This window comes from Cynocephalus volans, chromosome 4, assembly GCF_027409185.1.
Source record: "Cynocephalus volans isolate mCynVol1 chromosome 4, mCynVol1.pri, whole genome shotgun sequence".
NCBI classification, from domain to species: Eukaryota; Metazoa; Chordata; class Mammalia; order Dermoptera; family Cynocephalidae; genus Cynocephalus; species Cynocephalus volans.
In genome coordinates, this window is record NC_084463.1 from 103,831,104 (window position 1) to 103,844,993 (window position 13,890).

Genomic DNA, 13,890 nt, shown 5'->3' on the forward strand with positions numbered 1-13,890 from the left:
GGGCTGCTTGTCATTTATTATGTTTTTCTTACTTATCCTTTAAAGAATCACAAAATACAATATTGATTTGCAACCAAGCTTCAATTTAGAGGAGCCAAATTAATTCCAAGTGTCTCCTATGTCTTCCATTGAAGATTTATAATTTTTTTCTATTGCAATTTAAAGTTTAAAAAATTCTGGAGTGAGGTTAACATGTCTTGTTAGCTCTAGTGTTCCATTAACCCTCCCTTCATCTTTTCCATTTTTGCTATTTTATTATGCAATTTAAATTATTAATTTTGTAATTTTTATTTATGTATGCATTTATTTAGGAGGCTTATCAAACATATATGGGATTTATAACGGCTATCTTAGATATGTGTGTTTCTCTGGTATTTATACCAATTATTTAACAATGGATTGTCCTGAAGCTCAAAAGCATGGTAATAAATTGCAAGATTGTATATTTTACCTCTGATAGTATAATTTGTGAACTAATCTTTACAGATCCTAAAAATAAAATCAGGATTTAGTTTATTTTGTAGATAGATTTTTAATGTTTATATTTCAAAGGGATGTTGGGTGATCTGAATTTTTTTCATTTAGAATTTCTTAAACTCAATCATAGAGATAAGAGATAAAATAACTCAATCTAGATAGCCAAGATGAACATGCACATGATGCTACTGTACAGCTTTAAACTATCCCTTGAAATAATAAATTGATAATCTGAAGTGTGACCCACAAGTGTTGAAGCTAGGAGATATCACATTTAATGCATGACTACACACATGAAGAAATAAGGGTATCTAACTCAAGGGGTGTACCCATTGTTTCATTTCTTCACATGTTCTATGTGAAACTATTATGTAATCAATATTAATATTTACAGATACTTCTTGTGATTTAATGAACTAGATCTCTGCTTGGCACTTCATAAATACATATAAACATCAAAATCTACCAAGATTGTATTCATTTTAAGACCTAAAATGAGGCTCAGATAAGTTAAATAACTTAAAATCAAAGTGACAAATATGTTTGAAAACAAATTTTTGTGTTCATTTTTATATAGTTCTTGATAGAATACATATATTTACTCATGTATATATAATGCGCATAATAAGTACCTACTTCATAATTTTAAGACCTAAATTAGTCTATAAATTTACTTTCTAGCATTTAATGTTTACCAAATATTTTCAGTCATCTCTGGTTATTTTCCTAGACTCTTACTTTCAAACTTCCTTCCATGAAACTCAGGGATCTTGTTGTAAAGAGAATACGAAGCCTGCTGAAGACTGGATAGAGAAATCAGGGGAAAATATTCTGGGTTTTTTTTTTTTAGCTGATTCAGTCAAAGCAGCTGTAGTTTGATATGTTTTATATATTTGGTTAAAAGTGTTGAAAAACACCAACTTAGGATAAATCGCTAGAAGTGAATTTGCCATGTTGGACAATATGAACAGGTTCAAGGGCTTGTGGTAAATTTTGAAAACTGCAGTTGAGAAATATGCTGAATATGCTTCTGAGCATAGTATATAAAATAACTCCTTATCCCCATAAAACTGAGATTTACCTGAAAGTATGACTGACTGCTTTTTGTTCCTGTGGTTTCAGATCTGGCTAAAGAAGAGCTCATCTTCCTCTTCATCATGTCTGTTGTCAACAACTCAGAGGTCAAGCTTTTCCTTCTGATTGGGATCCCAGGACTGGAGTATGTGCACATTTGGATCTCCATCCCCATTTGTCTCATGTACCTGGTTGCCATCATGGGCAACTGCACCATCCTTTTTATCATAAAGACAGAGCCCTCACTTCATGCGCCCATGTATTATTTCCTTGCCATGTTGGCTGTCTCTGACATGGGCCTGTCCCTCTCCTCCCTTCCTACTATGCTGAGGATCTTCTTGTTCAATGTCATGGGAATTTCACCCAATGCCTGCTTTGCTCAAGAATTCTTCATCCATGGATTCACTGTCATGGAGTCCTCAGTGCTGCTAATTATGTCTTTGGACCGCTTTCTTGCCATTCACAATCCCCTAAGGTATAGTTCTATCCTCACTAGCAACAGAGTTGCTAAAATAGGAGTGATCTTAGCCATCAGGAGCATTCTCTTAGTGCTTCCATTTCCCTTTACTCTAAGGAGATTAAAATATTGCCAAAAGAATATCCTTTCTCACTCATACTGTCTTCATCAGGATGCCATGAAGCTGTCCTGCTCTGACAACAAGATCAATGTCATCTACGGCTTCTTTGTTGCTCTCTGTACTATGCTGGACTTGGTGTTGATTGTTCTGTCTTATGTGTTGATCTTGAAGACTGTACTTAGCATTGCATCTTTGGCAGAGAGGCTCAGGGCCCTTAACACCTGTGTGTCCCACATCTGTGCAGTGCTCATCTTCTATGTGCCCATAATTACCCTGGCTGCCATGCATCGCTTTGCCAAGCACAAGAGTCCCCTTGTTATAATCCTTATTGCAGATATGTTCTTGTTGGTGCCGCCCCTGATGAACCCCATTGTGTACTGTGTAAAGACTCGGCAAATTCGAGAGAAAGTCTTGGGGAAGTTACCTAACATATGTGGGAAGTTAAGAACATGAATATTGAGATAATAAATTATCAAACAGTATGTATTTATTGGTACCTATTACCTGTTCAGTGCCATGGTGGTCACTATCTAGTGGATGGGCGATGGGGAGATTGAAAAACTATGTGTACAGAACTTATAATATATCTGGGAATATTAAGCAGAATAGGGGAAGTAATCAAGAGATATATGATGTAATTCATAGCGGTTTAATTAAAATTTTAAGAGGAGTTGAAACAAAACACTTATATGATGGAGCAGTTGGATTTGAGTTGTCCTTAAAGAATAAATATAATTTATGCAGATTGAGATTATTATTCAACTGGCATTTATTAAAAATATATATAATGTACAATCACTGTACTATCAAAGAAAATTAAATTAGCAGAATATCTAGTAGTTACAGAGGATGTTAGTCTGGTTGGAATAGAGAGTGAATTTGGCAAATATCCAGTGATATTTTGGACAGAATCAGTGAACCAGATTTTGGAGAACCTAGAGAAGCTTTGAAAATTCGGAAGATTCCAGGGAGTCAGTTTATTCTCTACAGCAAACACCTAACATGGTGAAACCAATTTTCTGAACAGCATGACTGAAAGCATGAGCAGGATGGGTTGAATTTGGGAGAGGTGAAGAAGTGAGGCAACAGGAGACAGCTGGAACAATCCTGCTGTGGCGTGAGGACTCTGGCAATGGGCAGAGAGAGAACAAAAGCAGGTAGTTTTTGCTGCTGTCCTTTCTGTTGTTATAAAACAAACATGTAATTCAGAGAAAATTCACAGGTTCCACTAAGAGACTAAGAAATAAATGTATACTTTTCATGGTTCTACTGTTTAGTTTTTTCTATGATTATACTTTTTCATGTGCCTTTAAAAAAATTCAGCCCCTCTAATATGTTTTTAAAAATTAAATTTCTAAATTATAAAAAATTTTGTACCACTATATTTTTCACTAAATTTTATATTTTTAATTTATATTTTAATCTTTTTCTCATATATAGAAAAGATGTTTTAAAGGAAAAAATCAAAAGATTTAATATATCATTGAAAATTCAATTTGAAGGAGGGCAAGGAGTTAAGATTTGCATGACAATCTCTTTAGGGTACTGAGGTAATAATATTGTTATGAACAGAAAAGGAGAACTTTTAAAAAGGACTGGGGGTTTGAATGTTGGGTTCAAATTTTTTCTTGATGATTTAGTACAGCTGACTGAATATTTAAACATAGACACCCTGTAGGGTGTTCAAAATAGGAGACTGGGATGCTGTTTTTTTTGTCATGACTAGAAAGATAGCAGTGGCCTCACTGCAAGACAGTAATACCTGGGTGCAGACATGAAAGTAAATATATATTTTAAGCAAGGTTCTGGTTTTAAACTGTGAAAATTCTTCTTTACTAAGGTATCTCCATATGCTTTTTCACTGACAGATTCCCACTGCTGCTGTCTTTGTTCGGATTTAACTTCATGTATGCTTGTGAGAGAATAATAATAATAATAATAATAATAATAATAATAATAATAATAACAACAACAACAACAACAACAATAATAATAATAATAAGTACATAAATACTGAATATCATCTTTATTTTTATTTTTTTATTTGTAATAGTACATATTTGTAGAGTACAGTGTGTTTTAATACATACCTATATTGGACAATGATTTATTTACAGTCCATAGCATATCCATCATCTAAACAAATGTTATTATGAAAATACAGTAGTTTTTCATTTCTCAAAATTTCTCAGAAATTCCCAGAAAGTATCTCAGAGACCACCCAGGGACCCCATAAAACACTTTGAAAATCACTGATTTGTTAAATACATATAAAGTCAAAGTTAGAAATGACAGAAAATCAATTACAGTAATGCATAAAAATAATGGTCTCTCCCATGAAGAGAATTCACATCCTCATAATATCAGGCGATAGAAGTGTATATCCGTTATATGAGAGCCATGACCTTCATGACATGTCTGGTTAGGAGAGCTGATGTTTTCGCTGGGGTCCTGATAGTGATTCTGAAACATGGCAGGACTTATGGCACGACAACTCAACAGGGTGTCCATGACTCCAGGCAGGATCTGATTGCATGCAACGCCACAGGTGGAGAATGTTGTCTCATTTGTCCCAGACAAGTGAGAATTATTTTTTACAATTGTGCAGATATTTATTCTCAACCAGGCTATAAAATGCCTTCATATTGTAAAGGAATGAATTCTATTGAAATAAAAGAAGAAATGCAGGAGTTTGGGAGGCAATTGATGACTCCAGAATCTTCAACCTTAATATGCTTAATAAGCTTAATATGAGCTACAGATTCCATGAGATCATTTTTTTGTTTATATTTCCTCAATAAAGTTATTGAATCTCTTCCCTTAAAATGTCATTCTATAGCTTTCCCTAAATCTACCTACCACCATTCAAAGTTAGCTTGCTAAGCTTATTCTTTCTCACGATGGTCTATATCCAATCACTGAAAACATCCTGTCAACTTTACCTTCTAAATATCTTCCTAATTTGTCCATTTCTCTCCATCTCCATTGCTACTACCTCAAGTCTGATAACATTATCTCTCCTTGTAATTGTTGAAGTGTCTTCTCATTGTTTATCCACTCTCCAGTCTTGTTCTCTCTAAGGATTCCTTCCTTCCTTCCTTCCTTCCTTCCTTCCTTCCTTCCTTCCTTCCTTCCTTCCTTCCTTCCTTCCTTCCTTCCTTCCTTCCTTTCTTCCTTCCTTCCCTCCTCCCTCTCTCCCTTTCTCTCAACTAAGGAGCCAGGCTGATCTCTATAGATGCAAAGTATCATATCTTTCTGCAATAACTCACACTTTAGCTTCATAATTATGCATAAACTCCTTAACCCCTTTCATACAAACTTTCACCAAAGTCCATGACTTCTACCTTCAAAATACAATCAAGTTACCTTCTCTTCCACTATTGTCCTCTGTTCCAAACCCACAATGTCCCCTACCTGTGTTATTACAATGACCTCCTAGTTGATCTCCCTGCTGCTCCCTGCTGTCTCCCTGGCCTCCTACAGAGTGATCCTGTTGAACATAAGCCATATCATGTTACATTCCTTTTCACAATTTTCTAATGACTCATTCCGACTTGAAATTCCAAATCTGTTAATAACTTACATGATATGCTTACTACTATTTCTCCTTCCTCCTCTCTTACTATGTTTGCCTTTGTCACTGTGCCAGACACAATGGCATCCTTGACACACCTTAAACACACCCGCTTCATATTCCTGCTCAGACCTTCACACGTCCTCTTCTTTCTATCTGGAATCTTTTATCCCAAGATACCCTTGTGCTGCTTCCTCACCTCTTGGAAATATCACCTTCTCAATCAGGTGTTCCTTGACCATCATAAAATTACAACCCTCCTCAACACAGCCTACTCCCCTTTTCTACTCTTAATTTTTCTCCACAGCACTTTTCACCCTCTAGCATATTATGCCTTTTATTTATTCCTTATGTTTATTGCTTGCCTAACCCTACTACAATCTAAGTCTCCTGAGGGCAGTGTTTCTGTTTGTTTTTGTTCACTGCTCCATTCCTAAAAGCACCCTGGTATGAAGTAAGTTCTCAATAGAAACTTGTTGAAAGAATGACTAAATCTACAGTCACTGCAACTTCTTTTTTTTTGTCTTTTTAAATTTTATTTTGTCGATATGCATTGTGGCTGATTATTGCTCCCCATCACCAAAACCTCCCTCCCTTCTCCCTCCCCCCTCCCCCCCAACAATGTCCTTTCTGTTTGCTTGTCATATCATTGTCATATCAACTTCAAGTAATTGTGGTTGTTATATCTTCTTCCCCCCCCCCCCCGGTTTTGCGTGTGTGTGTGAATTTATATATTAATTTTTAGCTCCCACCAATAAGTGAGAACATGTGGTATTTCTCTTTCTGTGCCTGACTTGTTTCACTTAATATAATTCTCTCGAGGTCCATCCATGTTGTTGCAAATGGCAGTATTTCATTCGTTTTTATAGCTGAGTAGTATTCCATTCCGTAGATGTACCACATTTTCCATATCCACTCCTCTGATGATGGACATTTGGGCTGGTTCTAACTCTTGGCTATTGTAAAGAGTGCTGCGATGAACATTGGGGAACAGGCATACCTTCGACTTGATGATTTCCATTCCTCTGGGTATATTCCCAACAGTGGGATAGCTGGGTCGTATGGTAGATCTATCTGCAATTGTTTGAGGAAGCTCCATACCATTTTCCATAGAGGCTGCACCATTTTGCAGTCCCACCAACAATGTATGAGAGTTCCTTTTTCTCTGCAACCTCAGAGCATTTATCATTCATAGTCTTTTGGATTTTAGCCATCCTAACTGGGGTAGGTGGTATCTCAGTGTGGTTTTGATTTGCATTTCCCGGATGCTGAGTGATGTTGAGCATTTTTTCATATGTCTGTTGGCCATTTGTATATCTTCCTTAGAGAAATCCCCACTTAGCTCTTTTGCCCATTTTTTAATTGGGTTGCCACTGCAACTTCTGACCCTGTGTATTTAGGTTGCTTCTCATGACACCCTCCTCCTCCAGTCTACCACTTGAGTAGCTCTGGACAAGAATTACTTATAGTTTCTCAACAAATAATGCTCTTTATCATCTCTTGGCTTTTTCACGGAATACTTGCTTTGCTTAGAGTGCTATTTTTCCTTATTTCATTTGGATAACCTCAACCTAACCTTCAAAACTCAATTTGTAAATCATTCTAAATGATAAAGTATTCCAGATACCCCCCACTAAACTATCAACTCCTTGAGGGTGGAAATGTGTCTTGTCCACCAATTTGTCCCCAGTAATTTTCACATAAGTTAAGTGCTGAATAATGAATAGTGCCTGAATGTATTAAGTAGGGTTGGTTCCACATTCCATGCCTAAAGGCTGTTATTGACTATAGCCCCATAACCTGCTGCAACTATTGCGTCCCCCCCACCTTTTTTTTTTTTTTTTTCTTTTTACCATTTTGTCAGTGGAGTTTGGGCCTCTGGTTTCTCAGAGTAAGCTGAAATCCATCTCCATGCTTTTCCTACCAACCGTGGGTTAGATATGCTGCAAAGTTTAACAGCTATGACCTCAGATTCAGAATGCTTAATCCCAGATCTCTAAGGCCATTTGTAACTACTTCTCATGATTGCTGCTGGTCAGTTATGTTTCTACTTCCTTGATGTAGGAGTCTTTTCTTTTCTGACAGTGACCTTGCAATGTCAGCTCTGCCTAACACTCCTCTATGTCAACCCCTTTTACCCATCAATTAATGTAGCTTTTTGCTTACCTCACTCTGGACACACTGCTCTTTTTGCCATTCCTGGAACATTCAAGTTCATTTCCACCTGAGGGCTGCTACACTTATTCTACCTTTCTGAAAAGTTCTTTCCTTAATTTAAAAAAATATCTTACTTCATCACATCATTCGTCATTTTGCTCAGAAGCCCACTCTTTTTAGAGGCCTTCTCTGTTCACCCATTTCATCACTCTTGACCCATTACCCCTCTTAGTTTGCTTCAGAGAACTTAGCACTGTCTGAAATAGTTGATCATTTATTGTTCTATTATCTGTCTCTCCCACTAAAACATGTCAAGAGCATGGTCATTTGTTATCCTTTTACCCATCATATTCCTAGAGTGTATAATTAACCATGTCTGGAAAACAATAAACACTCAACAACTATTTTTTGCCCAACTAACTTCTACTTGTGCTAAAAGCCTCAGCTAAGGCAACCCCTCTAGAAAGCCACCCACAACCCTCCTCTCCCTCAGGGCTGTTTCTGGGCTCCCTCTTTTATTCATCACCCATTTTCCATGGTATGTTTTACTTTGCGTTATTATGCTTTATTTTAGGAATGGAAGTAACTAAAATCTATTATGAGCCAAATATCATGCTAAGAATTATCTTAGAAACTTCAGCATATATCATATACTTAAATTGTGTAGATAGCCTTTTGGAATAGACATTGTTATATTCATTTTAATAGAAAATTGAGCTCAGAATGAGTAAAATAACTTGCTCAAGTCACACAGTGAGAATATAGAGCTTTCCAAACTTGAGTACATGTTTACTATACTTTCTTGTATAATAAAAGGACTCTAATTCATCATAAGATGTAAGAGAATATAACTCCTATATGTGGACTGAAATTAAAAGTACACAGCACAGAGATAGTCCAGCTGTGGAGTTGTACATACAACTTAGAATTTTCAGTGGTTTCACGATTTTTCTGAAGTTTTGACTATGCACAGCTTCAAGACAAAAGCCACCCATGACACTCACACACACATTCTATGTTATTTTATTTGCTGTATGTAGCTAATCTTGGATATTTCATATGATGACACTCAAGATTCATATATACACACCATTGAAGAAACAGCTTTTTCATTCCAGACAGGATGAGGCACGGGTGACAGGGCAGGGTCCTGACAAGTCAAGAATTAAACGTTGGGTGTGCTAGACACCTTTGAAGGAGACCAATCTCATGTGAGAACTGGCCCCACATAATCCTCATAGTGTAGAATTTTGTCTTCGTCCACTCCATTTCTTGATCCTGCACCACAACTGTGCAAGGACATGACATCCTCCTGCTTCCCTCTAGAGATCCAAAGCTCTCCTTGGCAGCATCTTACCTGGGTTTGCTTTCCTCACAGATGCCTTCAAGCAAAAATTACAAATGGTATATTGACATGCATTACTCAAAAAATAACTTTTTATTTAGAGTGTTGTGGGGGCTACAACTGTAATGCACATATAAGAGGGTAGAACAAAACTGTTTCTTCTAGGTTCATTGGCTTATCATCTTTCTGGTATGGTGAGTGCTTCAATCTCTTTCCACTTACCTCCAATAATACTAAACACTTCCCTGATGTACTAGGGAACAACAATGACAGCAAAAACAGCACTTCAGATAATTCCCAGAATTCATCATCCCCCCCCTCACCTCTGCCTCAGCTTTGCACATGCTACGACTTCAGACTGGAACATGTTATTGCATTCTCCCAGCTACCATCTTTGACTGCCTAACTCTATATGTTCCTTATGGCTGGCTGCTGTGTCAACTCAAGGAAACCTTTCTTGACACACTTCCCCCAGCTAGGGGAAGATGTCCCTCTTCTCTGCTCCCATATCAAACATTTTTTTACTTTGAGCAATGCAATTAACATGCGGTTGTATAACAAATCATCTCAATATAGTGTATTAAACATATTTATTTTATTCACAAGTCTGTAATTTGGGCTGGGTTCAGAGAATGACTAATTGCCAGCTTCACTGGAAGTCAGCTGGAGAGGCTGGAAGGAAGGGTGCTGAGATAATCTGAAGGACGGGATTGTTCACTTACTGGTGGTTGAAACTGACTCGGCTAAAGCTGAAACTATAGCTGAGCCTATTGGATGGAACACCTACATGAGCACCATTAGTGAAAAACGTATTACCTTTTATGACCTAGCTTCAAAAGTCTCACAGGGTCACTTCCACAGTGTTCAATTCATTGAGGCCGTTACAAGGAGAGAAGAAATAGACCCCATCTCTTGATGGAGAAGTGGCAAGTTTCTGAAAGAGGATGTGGGATTAGAAATATTTCTGTGTCCATTTTTAGGGAATACAATTTGCCACATTATACTATATTGTGTTTCCCCTCAATCCCCTACCAGAATAAGAGTTCTGTGAGGGCTGTGATTTGTTTTTCATCCTTGTATATATTTGCCAGTAAATAAATTGATGTCTTACCTCTCACCACACACCGAAATTAACTCAAAATGGATTAAAGACGTGAACATGAGGCCTGAAACTATAAAACTCCCAAAAGAAAACAAGGGAAACACTTCAGGAAGTAGGATGGGCAAAGACATTATGAATATGACCCCCAAAGCACAGGCAACAAAAGGAAAAATAAACAAATGGTATTATATCAAACTAAAAAGCTTCCGCACAGGGGCTGGCTAGTTAGGCTGGTTAGCTCAGTTGGTTAGAGCACTGGAGTACAGTACTGTAACACCAAGGTCAAGGGTTTGGATCTCCATGCTGGCCAGCCACACACACGAAAAAGATGCTGCACTTCTGCACAGCAAAAGAAACATTAGAGACATTAAATGGACAACCTACAGATACAGAATGGGTTAAAGTATTTGCAAACTATGCATCTGACAAAGGATTAATATCCAGAATACACAAGGAACTCAACTTAACAGTAAAGTTCAAACAACCTGGTTAAAAAAATGGCCACGGAGCTAGCTGAATAGGCATTTTCAAAGGAAGACATACAAATGGCCAGCAAACACATGAAAAAATGCTCAACATCATTCAGCGCCACGGAAATGCAAATCAAACCCACACTGAAATATCATCTCACTCCAGATAGACTGGTTATTATTAAAAAAGACAGAGAATAACAAATGCTGGCAAGGATGCAGAGAAAGGGAACCCTCTTACACTGTTGGTGGGACTGTAAATTGGTACAGCCATTATGGAAAATGGTATGGATATTCCTCAAAGAACTACAGATAGAACTGTCATATGATCCAGCAATCCCACTGCTGGGTATACACCCAAAGGAATGGAAATCATCATGTTGAAGGGAAGACTGCACCTGCACTCCCCTGTTTATTGCAGCTTTATCCACAATAGCCAAGAGTTGGAACCAACCTAAACATTAACAGATGACCAGATAAAGAAAATGTGGCATATCTACACAATGGAGTACTACTCTGCCATAAAATATAATGAAATACTGCCATTTGCAGCAACATGGATGAACTTATAGAATGTCATGTTAAATGAAATAAGCCTGGCACAGAAAGAGAAATACTGAATGCATGCCCTCATTCTAAAAGATAAACAAATAAATAAAAAACGATTACATTGTGTGATGCTGAACATACTAATTATACTGATTTGAACATCACATATTGCACACAAGTGTGTACCCCAAAGCCGTGTATCATCAACTATTAATGTTGATGTTACAATAAAAATACATTAAAAAAAAAATCCAAAACAAAAATTTCCTGATCTAAAGCACATACACAGAAATAAATAAATAAATAAATAAATAAATAAATAATAAATAAATTAATGTCTTCTCTGTTTCACAAACTGTAGATATTGCATGAGTAAGGGCACACTTAAAGAGATAGTGCCTCCAGCACTAGACCCAGTTAGTAACAAAAGGCATGTGTCACCTGATCTCGGATCTGTTTGGTCTTCACAATGTAGATGATGGGGTTTATCGGGGAGGGAATAGAAGATACACGAAGCCCATGACCACTTGGACTAAATGGGGTGCCTGCTTTCCAAAGTGGTGGATGACGGACAAGCCAATCATGGGAGTGTAGAAGAGGAGCACAGCACAGATGTGGGAAACGCATGTGCTGAGGGCTTTGAGTCTCTCAGCCCTGGAGGTGGTGGACAGCACAGTGCGCACAATCAGGGCATAGGAGAAGAGAGCAGTGGGTCTACACCCACTGTGGACACAGTGACAAACATGCCATAGATGCTGTTGGCCTTGATGTCTGCACAGGCCAATCTCATCACTTCTTGGTGGAGACAGTAGGAATGGGAGAGGACTGGGGAGCCACAGTAAGGGAATCTTTTGAGCATACAAGGCAATGGGAAGATGGTTGCTGCACTATGGCCCAGGGAAGCCAGGCCAATCCTGCCAATGACTGTGTTGCTGAGAATGGAAGCACGACGGAAGGGGTGGTGAATGGTCACAAGCGGTCAAAGGCCATAGACAGTAGCATGGAGGACTCCAGGAAGGATAAGCAGTGAATAAAAAAGAGCTGGGCAAAACAGGCATCATGGCTAATATCTCGTGCCCCAACCGAAAAGATACCCAGCACTGTAGGGAGGGTGCAAAGGGACAGGCTCAGGTCAGTCAGAGCCAGCATGGACAGGAAGAGGTATATGGGCTCATGTAGCAAGTGCTCTGTTTTAATGATGAAAAGGATGGTGCAGTTGCCCAAGATGGAAACCAGGTACATTAGGCACAGTGGGATGGAGATCCAGATGTGCATGTGCTCCAGCCCTGGAATGTCACTCAGCAGGAAGGTGGAGGAAACACTGCTGCTGTTTCCTGGGAACCCCAGTGTTATTGTGTGTGGAGGGTAGGGAGGAGTTGGGTTTCTTCCAAAATCCTGAAATGTGTTGAGGAAATGCTAGTGATTGCACCTGGCAGAAATTAGAAAGGCAAAAACAAACAAACAAAATCCCCCCCAGAAGATTAGAATCAAATAGACCTAGACCTGTATAGTTCCTCCCAGAGGTTGATTTACTGTGGTTCTTGGTTTCCTCTCAATATCTTTGAGGGAAATATTTTTTAGTCTCATAGTTTCAACAAGAAACAAAGATAGACAATTGTGAAGTGACCTGTTAAGGTCATACACAATTTGTAGTAAAATTGGGTGAGTTGAATATTCTACATGAGCTCTTCCACCCTTTTTGCTCTGCTCTGGCCTCTGCATCAGCCAGGCCCCGTTGCCCTGTGTACATTGTTTTAGGCTCAGCCAAAGGGAAGCACCCAGAAGAGACAGAAGCACGGGAGGAGGGAGAGGTCAGGCTTCCTCCCTGTGCTACTGCTGATCTGCAGTGGCTGTGTTTCAGCACCGAAGGCCACAGCTCTTCTTGGGGATCTTTCTTCTGCAGCAACATATCTCATTAGGTCCCAGCAATTGCTCTCTTGGCTTTTTCAGGCTAAGCCTCTTCACTATTCCTGTTGGCCATACTTAACTCTGCCTATCTCTTATGAATAGACCTTTCATTGAATGCTCCTCACATGCTTCTTTTCTGCCAGGTCCATCACTAATGTTCCAACCTTTCTATTATTTTTTTCTTCCTCTCCTTTGCTATTCTTTTATTTCTTTCCTTATTGTATTAGTCCTTTTCTTTTGCTTATAACAAATACATGGAACTTGGTAATTTGTAAGAAAATGAAGTTTATTGCTTACAGTTTTGGAGGATGGAAAATCCAACCTCCAGTGAACACATCTGGTGAAGGTCTTCTTTGATGATGGCTTTACTGCAATGTAGGGGTCTCACATGACAGACAAATGGTGCAGCAGAGAGAAAGACATAGCTCCTCATGTGCTCTCCTTCTAAAACCCTCAGAACCACGTCCATGACCACCATTAAACCATCAACTAAATCACCTCTTCAAGGCCCCACCTTTCAATTACCGTAATAGGATTTCCCACCCTCAAAAGTTACAATGGGGATTAAGCTTCAATACATACAACTTGTGGGACACAGTTCAATCCTTATCACTTATGTTTTTCATTTTTGTTTAACCTTACCAGCCACATATAAG

At 38.4% G+C, this 13,890-nt stretch overlaps 2 protein-coding genes across 2 annotated transcripts; one reads left to right on the forward strand and one right to left on the reverse strand.

The window, feature by feature from the left end:
- The first annotated feature begins 1,634 nt into the window (after positions 1-1,634).
- Positions 1,635-2,582, forward strand: LOC134376305 (olfactory receptor 51A7). The gene has a single exon (XM_063094898.1). It carries the CDS (start codon positions 1,635-1,637, stop codon positions 2,580-2,582), a length of 948 nt encoding a protein of 315 aa, XP_062950968.1.
- Positions 2,583-11,743: 9,161 nt separating this feature from the next.
- On the reverse strand, positions 11,744-13,235 carry LOC134376306 (olfactory receptor 51G2-like). Its single transcript, XM_063094899.1, is given in 5 exon segments — positions 11,744-11,817; positions 11,820-12,032; positions 12,035-12,301; positions 12,304-12,721; positions 13,041-13,235. Coding segments are annotated over 5 exon segments (1,167 nt in total).
- Positions 13,236-13,890: the final 655 nt, after the last annotated feature.